Here is an 18,459-nt window from a genome sequence, read left to right as displayed (position 1 = left end):
CATGTCCATCATCTCCGCTTCAGCCTGTGACTGAGCGACTGTACCCAAGGGGGGGAGCCCAGTGGAGGCTTCCGCGTCCGACTGGACGAGCTCCGAACAAGAGGTCGAACTCGCCGTGAGATGAGCCCAGACTCATCCGGAAGCCCGATCGGGGCAGACGAGTGTGCCTGGGAATGGGAGATCCGTGGGAGGATACCCAGCGGAGGTGGTCCCATTGAGGTCCCCAAATCGCCCCCAGTGCTAGCCGCACTGGCCTCATACCCATAGGTAGAAGGAACGAGGCGGGGAGCCGCTGGGGTGGCTTGCTTTCTTACGAAGGCAAGCCGCGACTGCAATGTTGCCATGATCATGTTCTCGCAATGAGTACATGACCCATCCACGAACGCTGTCTCTGCATGGGTAGCACCCAGACATGAAAGACAGCGATCGTGACCGTCAGAAGGTGAGAGATAACGACTGCAACCAGGAATAACACACAAACAGAAAGGCATCTTTAAAATGACGTTCTGTGTGTGCCGCTCTTTTAGAGAAATATACTCTTTTTTTTCAGAATATACTCTTTTATTTCTGCCGATTGCCCAGGAGCGTTCTCTGCAGTGCACCAGTGCAGAGGGGGAGAAGCCGCTGAAATGCGCCATCAGATCCAGCAGAAGTGAATGAACAGCCATGAGAATTCAGCTCAGTGAGCATCGACCGTTCGGCTCCGAAAAGAAAATCTGAATGAGTGGTTGCATACCAGCTCTTTTTATACCCGTATGTCCGGGGGAGTGGCATGCAAATACCACTCGCCAATTTTCACTGGCCTTTTATCAAAGACCAGAGGTGTTTCGGGCTCCCGAGAGTGACCCCTAGTGTCACTACATCGACACAACATTGAGTGAGTGACAGATAGGGAACCATAGGACTCCAATGGTTTAATCCATGTCTTAAGAAGCGATATGATTGGTGTGGGTCAGAAACAGATCAACATTTCTTTTCCTTTTTTCTTTTTCCAAGTCCTTTTTTACTATAAATTCTCCTCCCTGCCCAGTAGGTGGCGATATTGAATCGCATTGAATGGACCAACAGAGCTGAGATATTCTTATAAAAATATTTGTTTGTGTTCAGCAGAAGAAGAAAAAAATAGGTATACACATCTGGGATGGCATTAGGGTGAGTATATTATGAGAGAATTTTCATTTTGGGGTGAACTATTCCTTAGCTAATGTGTATCTTCACATTTTCAACTTAGAGTACAAATAAAATTTAATTGAAAAAGTATATTGAATAATTAAGTGTGCAGGAATATATGCATGTTAATTCTGTCTACTGAAGAAGAATAAAACATCTTAAACTAGCCTTTGCTGGTTTGATGGTCTTTTCTGGTCTCCCAGCCTGTTCAGGCTGACCCGTTTACTGATTTTAGAGGCACTTTTCAGCTGGTCAGGCTGGGGTCCAGGAGGTCTATCAGTTTAACCAGCTGAGCACCAGTTTGGCCTGGCTGGGAGACCAGCTAGACAAGCTTAAATCAGCTAAGACCAGCAAACCAAGGCTAGTTTAAACTGTGTATTTGTTTTTTTTTTTTTTAGCAGGGGAGGTGTAAAAAGTGGACAGTGTGTAAGTGTGTTTTCTTTATTGGTGCTTGAAAATGTATAGATTTTTTTTTTATCTCTTTTCCAATACATCTGATTGTTTTCTTAAATGCACATGGGACCCTAATGGTGATGCAGTGTGTGAGTATATTAAATGTGTTTTAAATGTCTTAATTTCTCTGTCTGTTTCAGGTGAGCAGTGTGAGTTTGACCGGCGTGCTGGGAAGTGTGTGGCAGGTGTTTGTCGCAACGGTGGTACGTGTCTTGAGCTCTCTGGAGGAGGTTTCAGGTGTGAGTGTCCTGCAGGAGGTTATGAGAGGCCCTACTGCTCTGTTACCACTAGATCCTTCCCGCCAAAATCATTCATCATGTTCAGAGGCCTTCGACAACGATTTCACCTCTCCATCTCTCTCTCGTGAGTAAACGCACACAGAAACATCTGTTACCTTACATGTTAGTTATTGTAGTCCAGTCTATAGTCATAAGTCTGAGGTTCTAAACTGTGAAAGAGATCATTATGATTTTAAAAGTATTTTGGTGTGTTTTTTTTATTTTTATTATTATTATTTTTAAATATGATTAAATGTTTAAATACTATAAATCCTATTTTCCTCTGTGATCTGTTTCTTTCCTTCCCCCCCTCTCTCTTACATTTTCTGTCCATTAAAAAGGCTCCTAGCTCACTCCCTCTTCTTTCATCCTGTCTTGTTTTATCTATTTCTTCTTGTGTGTTATTTTCCAGTCATGTATTGTAGTTGGTCAGGGTTTGGTTGCTATGGCGCAGAGGTAATATAATGGATGTATGCTGTAATCTCCAGGGTGGCAAAAACAGAGATATTTTATTTATTAACATGGTCAAATATCAAAACTTCCAGAAAAGGGCACAACCTTCTATCATCTCCCCAGATAGTCCAGAATAATAAATTATTCCCTCTCCAACTTTCTCTCTCTGTTAAAGTCTTGCATTTTTTCTCGCAGTGAAAGACCATTGTGTTACATTATGCAGTTTATGGACTGGTGCTGCTCTATAAAAAACTCTTTTAAATCTAAAAGTCTTTGCTCAGGAGAGCGTAAAACAGGGACCATCCCTTTCACAGCTCAGGCCTTTGTTTAGACAAAACTAAAAGCTGTTTTTGGTGAACTTTCTGTTCTTTTAGTTGTTTTTAACCCAGAGGACATTCAAAAGCATGTCGGCTTTAAATCTATGTTACAATACCCTTTTAAAAAGCTGGTCTTTTGCATGGATTGCTGGTACGCCTACACGGCATCTTAACCAGCAAGCCTCCTTTGTCAACCAGCTACATTTTTGCTGGTTAAAACATGGCTTCACTGGTCTACCAGCTAGACCATCTCCAAACCAGCAATAACCAGCATGATCCAACTAGGTCCAGCATGAAAATTCATGTTGGTCTAAGATGGTCTTTTTAGCTGGGTAAGAATGAATATATATCTGAAATGCAGCAGTTGCATCTATTTGGCTATTTAATGAAATTACAAATCCCTATCAGTATATTTGTTTAACATGATATCTGCTGTGTTTCCCTTGAAATGAATAATTTTTTATTTTTAATATTTAAAATACCTTTACATTTTTTTTTTTTTGTTGTTGCTTTTAATGTTTCCTAACTGGATATAGAGTCTGCGCTAATGGTGGATTACTTTAGAGATCACTCTATGCTGAGTCTGCTCTTCAAACCATTTATGGACTTCACATTAAACTTTTAATGGAACAGTCATGAGTCATTCCAGACATTTGATGAACTTTAAATGTGTTTTGTAGGTTTGCCACATTGGAAAGTAATGGTTTACTATTCTACAATGGTCGATTTAATGAAAAACATGACTTTCTTGCTCTGGAGATACTGAATGGACAAGTGGTTCTTAAATACTCCACAGGTAAATTACAAGGAGTGTGCATGTGTGTGTGTTCAGGGAGTTAAAGGAATGTTCTGTGTTCAATGCATGTTAAGCTCAATCGACAGCATTTGTGGCATAATGTTGATTACCACAAAAATGTATTTAGACTCATCCCTCCTTTTCTTAAAAAAAAAAAGCAAAAATCTAGCCTACAGTGAGGCACTTACAATGGAAGTGAATGGGTCCAATTTTTGGAGGGTTTAAACACAGAAATGTGAAGCTAATAATTTTATGAAAGCACTTGCATTAATTCTTCTGTAAAAACTTGAGCTGTAAAGTTGTTTAAATCATAATGTTTACAGTCGTTTTAGTGTTTTTTGACATTACAACGTCATGGTAACAAAGTTGGAAAATTGGCTATAACATTACACAGAAAAGGTTTGTAAGTAATTCTATCATGCTAAAATCATGTTTACATGTGTATCCTTTATGTCTTGTGGCTATACTTTTGAAACAGTGAGTATTTTAATGTTCAGAAATTGGCCCCCATTCACATCCATTGGAAGTGCCTCACTGGAACAAAGCTTTTTGCTTTTTTTTAAAGAAAAGGATAGGTGAGTCAACATACAGTTTTGTAGTTATCAATATTATGTCACAAATGCTGTCAATTGAGCTTAACTTGTATTGAACCTGGAACATTCCTTTAATACAAATCCTGTACACATCCATGGTCCTAATGTCTATTCTGGATTACAACAATATCAAGCAAATAAAACAAATATGATTCTGCTTTCCTTGGGTTGGAATAGCTGTTTGTGATCCCTGATTGACCTTTTCAATAGGTGAGTCATCTACTCAGGTGAGCCCATATCTGCCTGGTGGAGTGAGTGACGGCAACTGGCACACTGTTCACATCCATTACTATAACAAGGTGAGAAGCTGATGCCATCCAAAGCAAGTTAAGGTGCATTTATTGGCACAGTCCTCCTGGAGCTCACGGAGAAGTATGGTTTACTGTGTCATTGTGAATACTCAACCAAACTCATTTGTGTGTGTTTGTGTATTCAGCCAAAGCGCAGTGTGAGCGGTGAGGTTCAGGGCCCATCTGATGAGAAAGTGGCAGTCTTGAGTGTGGATGACTGTGATTCGGCTGTTTCCCTGAGATTCGGAATTCAGCTTGGCAACTACAGCTGTGCTGCTCAGGGAAGACAGACTAGCAACAAGAAGTGAGTGCATACTTACTTGACACTTGAGTACACAAGATATGTTCATATTGTCACATATACAAGAACAGGGCTGGTTTTGCTTTTAACCTTGGAGGAATGCAATTAGCATCGCTTTCATTCTTTCCTTCTGTATTTTTTCTCTCACAGGTCTTTGGATCTGACAGGCCCGTTGTTTTTGGGTGGAGTTCCTAACATGCCAGAGAATTTTCCATTTGGTACAAGAGAATTTATTGGCTGCATGAAAGACCTGCACATTGATAACAGACCAGTGGACATGGCAGGATACATTGCTAATAATGGCACCTTACCAGGTGTGTTTGTGTAGGTTTTTACAATGTGATGACAGTGACGTCCTCAACAATGATGGAATACAGTTATCTGTGATGCAAGATTGTCATGGCGTCAACATATTCTTTGTCATTTTGTAACGAGTGTCTGCAGTTCTGCAATATTCTTGGTCTACTGTTGGTTGTGGTTTTGTGTCTGTGATTGGCTGCAAGTGTTATTTAAAATTCTGCTTCTGTGATTGGCTTAAGTGGTTATGATGTAATGTTATGTGTCTTCAATAGGCTGCAGTGCCAAAATGCCTTTCTGTAAATCAAACCCTTGCCAGAATGGAGGCACATGCAGGGTGAGTTGGGAGACATTCTCATGTGACTGCCCTGTTGGATTTGGAGGGAAGAACTGCAGCCAAGGTGAGAAATACATACTGTATACACATTTATCTGGCTTCTTTGTTGCTCTTTAAGATGATGATGATCATGATGACAGTGATGATGACAGTAATATTGGACTGATTCTTCCATAGTGATGTCCCACCCCCATCGCTTCCTTGGAAACAGTGCGCTGTGGTGGGACCTGAAAAATGACGTCACTATCACCACGCCCTGGTACATGGGACTGGTGTTCCGCACCAGATCAAAAGAAGGAATTATCTTGCAGGCTCAAGCAGGACAATACACCAACTTAATCTTTCAGGTTGGCTTCACACACTTACAAACACACACAGACATGCATGCAGATTGCCAAGGTTGCCTGGTCTCAGTCCTAAACTCAAAATATGGTTCAGATATTAAAGGGTTAGTTCACCCAAAAATGAAAACTCTCTCATGATTTACTTACCTTTAAGCAATCCCAGATGTGTATGACTTTCCTTCTTCAGCAGAACCGAAATTACGATTTTTATAAGCAGATTTCAGCTCAGTTTGTCCATACAATGCATTTTAATGGGTGCCATCAGGCTGCTGGCTGTTTGACGGTCCAAAAGGCATATTTAGGCAGCATAAATTATTCCACATGACTTCAGTTGATCAATTAATGTCTTCTGAACCGAATCGATAAGTTTGTGTAAAAAGTGAATCGATAATTAAAACTTTATTACCTTTTAAAAATTGCTTCCTGCCAGCAGTCGATGCATCACATTACTGTTGCATGACGTAAGTGCAATGGTGCGTTCATGCGAGAAGTCGTTGTGCTTTGTTTACAACAGAGGAATAAACGTCATGTGAGAGTTAGGTAATTTCAGACAGCAATCCAGTGCTGGCCAGAAGCAACGATTTAAAGTAAAAAAAAAAATTTAATTATCAATTTGTTTCTTACACAAACCTATCGATTTGCTTCAGAAGACATTAATTGATCAACTGGAGCCATGTGGATTACTTGTATGCAGCCTAAATATGCCTTTTGGACCGTCAAACAGCCAGCAGCCTGATGGCACCCATTTATTGGACAAACAGAGCTGAAATCTGCTTATGAAAATCTTCACTTCGGTTCTGCTGAAGAAGCAAAGTCATACACATCTGGCTTAAAGTTAAGTAAATCATGGGATAATTTTTATTTTTGGTTAAACTAACCCTATAAGGTTCCTATTTTAATAAAAGTGTTCAAAACCATTGAAAAAAAAGTCAAAATCAGTGGCATCATTGAAAGTCGTATTATTTACAAAGTAACTAAATGCAATACATTTTAACTGGGGCAGGAAAACCTTTAGGGGTTTACTTATTTAACATAAATTCATACTGTGTACAGTGCTTCTTTTTCTTCATATGTAGGCCTAATACCCGTTGTTACCTTGTTTCCACACACTTTGTAAATCCACTGAAAAAAAAAAAAATAGTATCCATTATCTGTTTTGACTTGTGAAACATTAGCTGTTGGTTGGTCTAAAATCCTTGTATTCTAAAAAAAAACTCTTTGTAACAGTTTTAATGATGCCCTGTTCTGCAAACTTGGCAACCCTGCAACATCAGAACATGTTTGATCCTTTCACATTTACAGCCTGTCAAAAAATGTAAATGTGCTGAATCTCATCACTTAAAAAATGAATTGGAAAGACACTTTTGTCAGTTTTAATTCAGAAATTTGCTTGTGTGTGTCTATGTGTGTGATTCCAGGTTATGTCGGGCCAGCTGGTGTTTTCTGTGGCACAAGGTTCTACTCGGCCGGTCCGGTTGAGACTGGATCAGGTTCAAGTGTGTGACGGACGCTGGCATGACATACAGCTTGAGCTCCGTGATGTCAGGAGTGGAAGAGAGACTCGATATATTGCTACAGTCAGATTGGATTTTGGACTATATCAGGTACACAGGCCTAGACACACATTCACAAATACACACACATACACACACACACACACACACACACACACACACACACATCAGGGGTCCGCTAACCCATATTCTGTTTACTCACTTGCTGCCATAATCCCATATTGTAATCCATAATCTGGAATTCTGGAATCTTTGTGGATTAGGCAAAGCAAATCAGACACGGATTATTGACCTAGTGATACTAACTGTAAATATTGACACTGTATACACACATACAAAGAGATCCATTTGTTAGATTACACACACACGAACACACTGGCATACACACAATGTAATTTAAATGGACTAATCTAATCTCGTTTTCTCTCTGTCTCTCTCTTCATGCCTTTCTCTCTTTGTGTTACAGGGAACAGTAATTGTTGGCAATGAGATTAATGGTGTAAAGGTGAAGCACCTGCATGTGGGCGGAGTTTTTGGGTCAGGAGAGGTGCAAAATGGCATACGTGGCTGTATTCAGGTGCGTCATAGCAACTAAGACTCAGCAGACTCTTTTTACAACAATGACTTATAATCTCACCTCTACTCACCCCATCTCTTCTTTTGCAACCTTCTTTAATTGCTATTAAAGCTAATGTTGCGTTCCATTCAACTCAGATGTGGGATATTCCTACCGATATCTCCGATCTCTGACAATAAAGGCATTCCATTACCAGATGATCTGAAGATGATGTTTAAGGAAACAAATCTGCAGTGCTCCCGTTAGTTCAGCAGGAGTTCGACTGTTACCAGAGAAGTCTCATAGCAACCCAACTAATAAACAGGCGTACGATTATAAAAAGAGAGTTTTATTTACCATGTTTTATACACCTGTTTCTGCAGGTGTTTTTTTTAAACAAGTTTAAAATTCAATATAATGAAGGAACTTTAAAAGTGCATGTCAGTACATCTCAACGAGTGCTGACATGTTTGTGTGACATCACACACCTGTACCATGTTGTTGAAAATATCTGTACGAGTTTCCAAATCGGAATTCCAACTTCAAGTGGCATTCCATTGCACTTTTACTTGTAGGCAGGTGGAAAATCTGACTTTCCGATTTGAAAGGCACGCAGCATGACAATAGCTAACAATTCCTAATGGGGTCATTAATTTTAACAAGCTGACTATTTAATAAATAATGAGATCTTGAAGCTCAGAAATAATAATGATAAGCAGCTCTTTCGCATGTACATTTACTCAATAAATTCCTCTCATGACTGTAATTATCTTTTTTTTTAAATAAAAATATTAAACACAAAACAGCATTTATGTTATTTATATTTATTATAATTTGTGTAATAATTTATTTTGCTTGTGTAAAATGCAAAACATATCTAATCAGGATTTGTGTATTGTGATACATTTTTATGTTTTGTATGTTTTCTCAGGGGGTGCGTCTGGGGGTGCGTCCTGATTCCCCTGCATTGCCCCGGCCCTCCAGAACCATCAAAGTGGAAACTGGCTGTAATGTTGGCAACCCCTGTAAGTCCTCCCCTTGCCCCGCCCACAGTCACTGCACTGACGAATGGGATCGCCACACCTGTGTTTGTGAGCCAGGTAAGCCAAAAAGTGTCTAATGTTGTGTATCTTGTTGTCTGTGCTTGGAACTGTCTCCATTTGTTTTTATAGATATGATGAAAATTTGCAAAATATTAATTTGTATTCAATGCTTATATATATGGCATGTTAGTGGCCTAGATGCCAACATCCTCACAGTTCGCCCACTCATTCAAACAGTAATACATTTACATGATCTCCCTGCATCAGTATGAGCTCTCCCCACTTCTAAATGAAGATACACAGAGACACATTCACTTCATTATCATGCTGTTATAGTTGCATCAGCCTCAGTGTTATTAATAGTGCTCTGCAGAAAGAGAAATCAAAGGCTCCCCTCATACACTCTGAATTTATTTCTCAGACCTCCTACTGGTAGAAAAAAACACACTACACACACACACACACACACACACACACTAGGAGTGCCTAAATGTAAGAACAGAAAAGTCTAATTTTTTTCTCTTTTTTATTGTTTTTTTAATTTAATTTTTTATTCCCATACATAAACAACATAAATTTAAGATATATAAACATTTCCAAATACACACACACACACACACACACACACACACACACACACACACACACATATATACAGGTGCATCTCAATAAATTAGAATGTCATGGAAAAGTTCATTTATTTCAGTAATTCAACTCAAATTGTGAAACTCGTGTATTAAATAAATTCAATGCACACAGACTGAAGTAGTTTAAGTCTTTGGTTCTTTTAATTGTGATGATTTTGGCTCACATTTAACAAAAACCCACCAATTCACTATCTCAAAAAATTAGAATATGGTGACATGCCAATCAGCTAATCAACTCAAAACACCTGCAAAGGTTTCCTGAGCCTTCAAAATGGTCTCTCAGTTTGGTTCACTAGGCTACACAATCTGCTGATCTGACAGTTGTCCAGAAGACAATCATTGACACCCTTCACAAGGAGGGTAAGCCACAAACATTCATTGCCAAAGAAGCTGGCTGTTCACAGAGTGCTGTATCCAAGCATGTTAACAGAAAGTTGAGTGGAAGGAAAAAGTGTGGAAGAAAAAGATGCACAACCAACTGAGAGAACCGCAGCCTTATGATTGTCAAGCAAAATCGATTCAAGAATTTGGGTGAACTTCACAAGGAATGGATTGAGGCTGGGGTCAAGGCATCAAGAGCCACCACACACAGACATGTCAAGGAATTTGGCTACAGTTGTCGTATTCCTCTTGTTAAGCCACTCCTGAACCACAGACAACATCAGAGGCGTCTTACCTGGGCTAAGGAGAAGAAGAACTGGACTGTTGCCCAGTGGTCCAAAGTCCTCTTTTCAGATGAGAGCAAGTTTTGTATTTCATTTGGAAACCAAGGTCCTAGAGTCTGGAGGAAGGGTGGAGAAGCTCATAGCCCAAGTTGCTTGAAGTCCAGTGTTAAGTTTCCACAGTCTGTGATGATTTGGGGTGCAATGTCATCTGCTGGTGTTGATCCACTGTGTTTTTTGAAAACCAAAGTCACTGCACCCGTTTACCAAGAAATTTTGGAGCACTTCATGCTTCCTTCTGCTGACCAGCTTTTTAAAGATGCTGATTTCATTTTCCAGCAGGATTTGGCACCCGCCCACACTGCCAAAAGCACCAAAAGTTGGTTAAGTGACCATGGTGTTAGTGTGCTTGACTGGCCAGCAAACTCACCAGACCTGAACCCCATAGAGAATCTATGGGGTATTGTCAAGAGGAAAATGAGAAACAAGAGACCAAAAAATGCAGATGAGCTGAAGGCCACTGTCAAAGAAACCTGGGCTTCCATACCACCTCAGCAGTGCCACAAACTGATCACCTCCATGCCACGCCGAACTGAGGCAGTAATTAAAGCAAAAGGAGCCCCTACCAAGTATTGAGTACATATACAGTAAATGAACATACTTTCCAAAGGCCAACAATTCACTAAAAATGATGTATTCTAATTTTTTGAGATAGTGAATTGGTGGGTTTTTGTTAAATGTGAGCCAAAATCATCACAATTAAAAGAACCAAAGACTTAAACTACTTCAGTCTGTGTGCATTGAATTTGTTTAATACACGAGTTTCACAATTTGAGTTGAATTACTGAAATAAATGAACTTTTCCACGACATTCTAATGTATTGAGATGCACCTGTATATATATATCTTAGTAATGCAGTGTGCTTTTTGATTCTGTGCAGGACATTGGATGAATACAGTTGTTTCATTCTAATCCTATAGTGACTTCCATACCATTCAATGCTTTGAAAAACCTCATCAGGAGTGTTTCTGTGTATATCTATGAAAGCAATGTATGGTTTTATTACTGCATTCCATTTCTGATTAGTTAGCTTTCCTCTATTCAACTTAATAGGATGAAGTCAGGGTTGGCACACACTGCACATTGTTTCTATAGTGCAAAAATATCTGCACTGAGAGAGGGAGAGATGGGAGGGGTATTGTACCTTTTGATCAGCTGTCGTGCAGATGGAGGCTTTTCTATATGATTCCAGTGATGGAGCGATCAAGGTGTATTCCTATTTTGTGCAGTGAAATACTTCATTCACATCCTGTGTTTTTAATGTCCTTACTCTGAATATAAGTTTGCATGTGAGGTGTGTGGAGGTAGAGGTTGGTACATTTATTTAGGATGTGTAGGGTGTATGTGTGAGTGTATGTAGTGTGTGTGTTATTGACACAATCACTGCATCTCCTGTATTGTCTTAGCATAATAATGCATTTCTTGTAAAGTAGTCATATCATGCAATTTTTATCATACACTTATAGTGTTAGTTGAGGTGTTTTTGCACCAAACAGTCATAATTCATAATCACTTTTTCATGACAATTTTCCACCCTCTCTTTGAGGCTTAGAATTTCTTTGAGCCTTCAAGACAACTATGTAAATGCTTTCTTTGCTTGTGAAATGAGTAACAGCACTCTCTGATGGGCTGTGAGTTTGCTGTCGTGTCCAGTATTGTGTCCATGTGGGTTTGCTGCTGTGTTTATCCTGCATTACATTGCAACAGGTTCACAAACAAGCCACATTAGAATGGGTCCCTCAAACTGTTAAAATAATATTCTGGGTTCAAGTTAAGTTAAGCTCAATCGACAGCATTTGTGGCATAATGTTGATTACCACAAAGATTAATTTAGACTCGTCCCTCCTTTTCTTTTAAAAAAGCAAAAATCGAGGTTACAGTGATGCACTTACAATTTTTGGAGGGATTAAAGGTAGAAATATGAAGCTTATAATTTATAAAAGCACTTACATTAAGTCTTCTGTTTTTAACTCTTTTATTAAAAATTTGAGCTGTAAAGTTTAAATCTGCATTTTTACTGTCAGTTTAGTGTGTTAGGATTTATTGATATTACATTGTCATGGCAATAAAGTTGTAAAATTGGCTATAACTTTACACAGAAAAGGTAAGTAAGTGGTTTTATCACACTAAAATCATGTTTACACACATATTGTTTATGTCATGTGGCTATACTTTTGAAAAAGTGAGTATTTTTAACATTCAAAAATTGGCCCCATTCACTTCCATTGTAAGTGTCTCACTGTTACACAGATTTCTGCTTTTTTTTTTTTTTTTTTTAAAGAAAAGGAGGGGCAAGTCTAAATGAATTTTTGTGGTAATCATTATTATTCCACAAATGCTGTCGATTGAGCTTAACTTGTATTGAACTCAGAATATTCCTTGAAGGCCAGACTGATGTGATAAGTGAGACAGCTGCGGAAGTTCGGAATGAAGCGTTTTTTGCAGCTTAAATGAATAGTTCACCCAAAAATGAAAATTCTCTTATCATTTACTCACCCATATGCCATCCCGGATGTGTATGTCTTTGTTTCTTCAGCAGAACACAAATGAAGATTTTTAGAAGAATTTTTCAGCTCTTTTGGTCCATACAATGCAAGTGAATGGATGTCAAAATTTTGAAGTTCAAAAAAATCACATAAAGGCAGCATAAAAGTAATCCATAAGACTCCAGTGGTCAAATCAATGTCTCCAGAAGCGATTTGATAGGTGTGGATGAGAAACGGATCAATATTAAAGTCCATTTTTACTATAAATTTTCCTCCCTGCTCAGTCAATCTCCACTTTCACTTTCACATTCTTCTTCTTGTATTTTTGATGATTCACATTGTCCATGCAAATGCCCCCTACTGGGCAGAGAGAAGAATTTCTAGCAAAAATGTACTTAAATATTGATCTGTTATTCACTATGCTTTGAGCATGCAAAATTATTTCGGATACTGCAACTGACAGGATATGATGTCACACTCGAGGGATTCTGGCTTTAATAAATAGCTAATTACAAATTACAAATAATATAATATTCAAAATGTAAAAAAAAAAAAACATCTACTCACTTTCCTGCAACAATAAAAACATGCATCTTTGATATATGTATTCTTTGTATTGAGCCAAGAGGTCACTGTGTACTGTTTCGATCTTCTACTGGTCACACATCTTCTCGTCATACAGATTCGCAGGTGAGAGTTCACCGAACTTGAACTTTCGTGCGCAGCATAATGCGAAATATCTTCGCATGAGCTTGCATTTCCAATGCGTTTAGATGTGTTTGAATAGGAGTGAATGGAGCAAAAAATCTAGTGTGAATGCACCTTAAGGCCAAAGTATCCTTATTTTCTGCATGCCGGTACATCTCACAGTGTGCCTGACACAAGTTTCGAATTAGCACAGTATGTGCGAACCATCTGCGTGCAGCCTAGTTTTTTTGTAGGCACTCGGACATTTGTGTCTTTGCATGTCGTCGGCACATGTTCGCACATGTCCTTATTGGCTTATGGACAAAAGAGTATGGCTGAACACTAGACCGTGTGCGAGACGGAACAACATGGGAAAATCAAAGTATACCCTTGCCTTTAGTTTCAATAGATGCTGGACTGGATGACTGGAAGGAAGTTTTGAATTCTTAAAGTATGTTTTCATAGTTAAACTTTGAACTCTATTCACACAAAAGATAAAGGAAAATTTGATTCATCACAATCTGATATACTAGCAGAGGAAAGTCAGAATGACAAAATACAATGTGCCACATATTTAAATTATATTATACTTAAAGATCAATCCTTTGTTTGGCTTTTGCTTTAAAATGTATTTCCTTACTGTAAATGTTGTGCTCTAACAGTTAAATCTATATGTTTATGTATTTTTTTTATTTTGTACCAGGATTCTATGGTAAAAGCTGTATGGATGCATGTCAGCTCAACCCATGTGAGAATCAAGCAAAGTGCCACAGGAAGCCAAGCTCCTCTCATGGATATATCTGCGACTGTGAGGACAGTCACTATGGACAGTACTGCCAACATAGGTACACACGCAAACCATACTGTACAAAACCATAAACACAGACTAGAGGCACACACAGTCCTAGAATGTATAGCCTGATCTATAAGCTCTAATAAGTGGACTAACAAATGCACCATTAAGATAATAAGTGAGAGATGGACAAATAATTTATTGATGCATTCGGATTTATGGCATTCTGACTTTGTGTACAGTATGTGTGTGTGAGAGAGCTTTTGGTCAGACTAATGCAGTGTTTAGGCTCATCCAAAAGGCAGGATGTATATGGCGGATAAGTTTGTATTTATATAATGATGCATTTGTTCTACTTTACCATTTTTATGTATACGTGTGCTTAAGATATTGCCTTAGAACAGATGAAAGTAGATTTAAATTTGCTGACAGTCTGTGACTGAAGTGACCCTAATTCAGCCCCCACCTCAAACACACACACTCAACCAAATCCTTCACTATAGCGGCAATCTCATCTAGTCTCTTTTATCTGTCAGTTCCATCTCTTGCTCTCTCTCTCTCTCTCTCTCTCTCTCTCCCTCTCCCTGTCTCTCTCTTGCTATGTCTTGCTGTCTCGTTCTCTGAGTCAGATCTGCCCAAGATACAGAGGTATTTAATCAAATCTAACTGTGTTTGTGTGTATAGGATCGAGCAACAGTGCCCTCGTGGTTGGTGGGGCAGCCCAACATGTGGACCCTGCCTCTGTGATGCCAGTAAAGGATTCGACACAGACTGCAATAAGACCACTGGACACTGCCACTGCAAGGTGCACACACACTCAAACTCACACACACAAAGTCAGGACTGTCAACTTTACCATCATCAGGGGGAGGGGGGCAATCGAGAACCTACAGTCCTAGATTCTGTCAAAGACCCTGTTTACACCTGGTATTAATATGCGTTTTGTGGTCAGCGCAAAATGCAGATCTAAATGGGGTCTAAAACGTTTTGTTATCGGATCACAAAAGACACATACAAAGGTGGTCAAAAATGCATGTGACCACATCACATTTGAGGTGTAAACAGTGAAGTGCCACCCCTCGCCTGTCAATCAACCACTGTGCTACAACAAGAGTTTAAACTTTGTCGATTACGAGTGGCTTTAAAATTAAATAAACGTCTGATCGGAAAATTTAAAAAAGAAACACAGAGACCCTCCCCTCAAAATTCGAACACATGTGGTCACAGGAGATGCTTTTAAGCAATCAGGTGTAAACAGTGCTGTGTCTCACCTGACTACATGTGATCGGCTCACCCGAGACGCATCTTAATGCCAGGTGTAAACAGGGTCAAAGAGAGTTTTTTATAGCCAATCAAAAAACTAGCCAATATGAAATGCTCTCTGCCTGTCAGTCATTTTATGTGTTTGAGTTTTGTGACATTAAGTTTGCTGACATGTCTTTTCGAGGTTGGGATTTTGGATAGAGGGCATGTGGTTGAAGGGATACGGGCAGTTTAATTTAGTAGCTAAAGTTGGTAGAAAGTAGCAAAATTGCTCAATCCACTTACAGCAATTTAGTCTTTACAAAATAAATTTAATTGTGTATTTACACATGTATAGCAAAATGTCATTACATACACGCCTAGAAATTAGTGAGTTAGTGCTAGTATATTATTATGTTGTACAGTATATTATTCCTTATGTACTGTATATCACTCTGCAGTGACCCTAATCACAATTAGTATATCAATCAGATCACAGATAGACATAATAAAATTAACATGTAATCCTAAAATAGTCCTGATGTAACCTGAGTTTACAGACACAGCAATGATTAAAAGTCACATCTCTCTCTCTCTCTCTCTCTCTCTCTCTCTCTCTCTCTCTCTCTACACACACACACACACACACACACACACACACACACACACACACACACACAGACATGTTGGTGCAGCTATCATTATGAGGACTCTCCATAGACATAATGATTTTTATACTGTACGAACTATAGATTATATCCCCTAACCCTAAACCTAACCCTCACAAAAGACTTTCTGCATTTTTACATTTTCAATAAAACATTGTTTAGTATGTTTTTTTAAGCGATTAAAATTATGGGGACACTAAATATGTCCTCATAAACCACATTTATAGCATAATACCCTTGTAATTACCAGTTTGCAACCTAAAAAAATGTCCTCGTAAACCACTTAAACCTGCCCACACACACACACGCACACTCAAACACACCACTAATGGAATCATCCCGCTAACCCAAAGACCTTTAATCCAGATTTTTCGCCCTAGTCTGTAATCTGAAGGTCTGATCTGTAATCTAACCTGTTTGCAAAGTAGAGCCTGAGCTCTGACATGTCCTGAGAAAACTGGATGTTCTTGTCATAAGTTTTTAGTGAAAACAGTCCCCACCTGTGGTGAATTTACATTTACATATTTATTGAGCCACATAAAGAGCTCATGAAATGATGACAGGGGAGAACAGAATCAGAAATGGTGCAAGCCAGATATAAACCCGCATTGTCTGGATGAGCATCAAAATTGAGAACTGTTTGTTGGCATCAGCAGTTTGGACTGCTACAACTGTAAATGTTACGTTACTTTGCTGTTGCACAAACTCCTCACTGCTTATTTTGCAGTTATCCTGTATACAGTATTAAACCCCAGTTTACCAGTATATACTGAGACCCTCCATCCATTGCTCCCTTTAAATGGGACTTCTAGTTACAGTAAAAAACAAACATATATCTCTGCTACTTTTGAGTTGGTTCTTTTATAAGTAAATGCCCTCATGTTCACTCATACTGTAGATGTAATTGCACATATAGCTGGTCTGGGGAGCATTAATTGGTTTGTTGTGTGTATAAGTGTAATAAAGGGAGAGTAGTGATGGTGTTCCTCACTCTGGGGTGCTGTAACATTACTCGCCTCACGCTCTGATACATCAGGCCTTTTCATTAACACCACAGTATATTGCACTGATCCCAATGGAAAACACAACACACACACTCGTCTTGAGGCTTCTGAAAGTAAATGATTGTTTTTGTTTATTGTTATTGAAATTATGCCAAGGTAATTTATGATGTTTAAAGTAGTTCCAAAACTACACACATCGTCTGTATTTTTGTTTTCATAATTAATGTATTTTCATTAAATTTGCATGTGTTTGTGTGAATTAGGAGTTTCATTATCGACAGCGGGGAAGTGACGTCTGCCTGCCATGTGACTGCTACCCAGTTGGCTCCTTTTCGAGGTCATGTGACCCAGAGAGCGGCCAGTGCCAATGCAGACCTGGTGTGATTGACCGACAGTGCAACATGTGTGACAACCCATTTGCTGAAGTCACACAAACAGGCTGTGAAGGTGAGTGTATGGCATACAACCATACTCTTACTATTTCTTCCGATTAAAGATAAGACAGAAATAGTAAGAGTAGTTTGGTAGTATGCGATTCTGAATTCAGCCTATATCCATCCATCCAACCATCCCATTACCTCTCCATATAATAAATTGTTTTTCTTGTTCTCTTTTTGTTGATCACATTGCTCTCTCTCTCACTCATACCTCTCTTTTCTCAGTGCTCTATGATGGTTGTCCTAAGACCATAACATCAGGAATCTGGTGGCCCAGAACAAAGTTCAACCTGCCTGCAGCTGTCCCCTGTCCCAAAGGATCAGTGGGTAAGTGTCAGAGTGATCTGGGATTTCAGTCTTAAGGATTTTTCACACCAAACTCGAATCTGCATCACGACTTCTCGCCACAATTACAATTTTTAATCGAAACAATGGATTCCTAACAAGCCATTCACACCTGGAGCGAACATTCGCGGCGAATCACACGCTGACAAAGCAAAGCTTTTTTTTTAATGGTGAGTGTGTCATTTATTTATTTATTTATTTATTCTTTTTTTTTTTTGCTGGCCTATGAAATGCCCTGACCTACAAAATATGAGCTTCAGATCACGTGTCAGAAACCATAACCAAAACCAGCGCAACAGGTGGCGCTAAATCACAGAAAGCTGTTTTGACAACTGACATTAAAGTAACTTGCAGAAGAAATCCTGAACCAGCAATGAGGATGTGTAGTTAATTTGCATCAAATGCTTTAAAAACAAAACTTTATTATTATTATTATTATTATCATATGGGTTCTCTTAACATATAAATTATATTATTACATCACTGACTTGCATCCCCTTTAAAAACTAATCTGATCTTGTGTGGATTGTCTTTGTAATTTATTCCATATTTCTGCATTTTTTGTTTTTGCATTAAATTTTACGCAGGTTCGCTTATATCTCTAATATAATATACATTGCGGCATCTCTGCCTTTGTATCACGTTTTTTTAAATTAACGGGTCCTGTTAAACTCTATTTGGAGGG

The 18,459-nt window shown here is 38.9% G+C and overlaps 1 protein-coding gene across 1 annotated transcript in view; it reads left to right on the top strand.

Moving 5' to 3' along the window:
- The window catches only part of LOC127424692 (cadherin EGF LAG seven-pass G-type receptor 3-like), a 69,396-nt gene that overhangs the window by 33,657 nt on the left and 17,280 nt on the right, over positions 1–18,459 (top strand). Inside the window, exons 5-18 of the mRNA XM_051670083.1 lie at positions 1,764–1,986; positions 3,352–3,467; positions 4,271–4,359; positions 4,497–4,654; positions 4,802–4,965; positions 5,224–5,349; positions 5,463–5,632; positions 7,048–7,233; positions 7,610–7,720; positions 8,631–8,799; positions 13,989–14,130; positions 14,763–14,883; positions 17,256–17,439; positions 17,655–17,756. Of these exons, the coding sequence (XP_051526043.1) occupies positions 1,764–1,986; positions 3,352–3,467; positions 4,271–4,359; positions 4,497–4,654; positions 4,802–4,965; positions 5,224–5,349; positions 5,463–5,632; positions 7,048–7,233; positions 7,610–7,720; positions 8,631–8,799; positions 13,989–14,130; positions 14,763–14,883; positions 17,256–17,439; positions 17,655–17,756 (2,061 nt within the window). The remainder of the gene's footprint in view (positions 1–1,763; positions 1,987–3,351; positions 3,468–4,270; positions 4,360–4,496; positions 4,655–4,801; positions 4,966–5,223; positions 5,350–5,462; positions 5,633–7,047; positions 7,234–7,609; positions 7,721–8,630; positions 8,800–13,988; positions 14,131–14,762; positions 14,884–17,255; positions 17,440–17,654; positions 17,757–18,459) is intronic.

The sequence above is a fragment of the Myxocyprinus asiaticus genome, chromosome 33 (assembly GCF_019703515.2).
Source record: "Myxocyprinus asiaticus isolate MX2 ecotype Aquarium Trade chromosome 33, UBuf_Myxa_2, whole genome shotgun sequence".
NCBI lineage: Eukaryota > Metazoa > Chordata > Actinopteri > Cypriniformes > Catostomidae > Myxocyprinus > Myxocyprinus asiaticus.
This window is presented reverse-complemented; position numbering and strand designations above follow the sequence as displayed.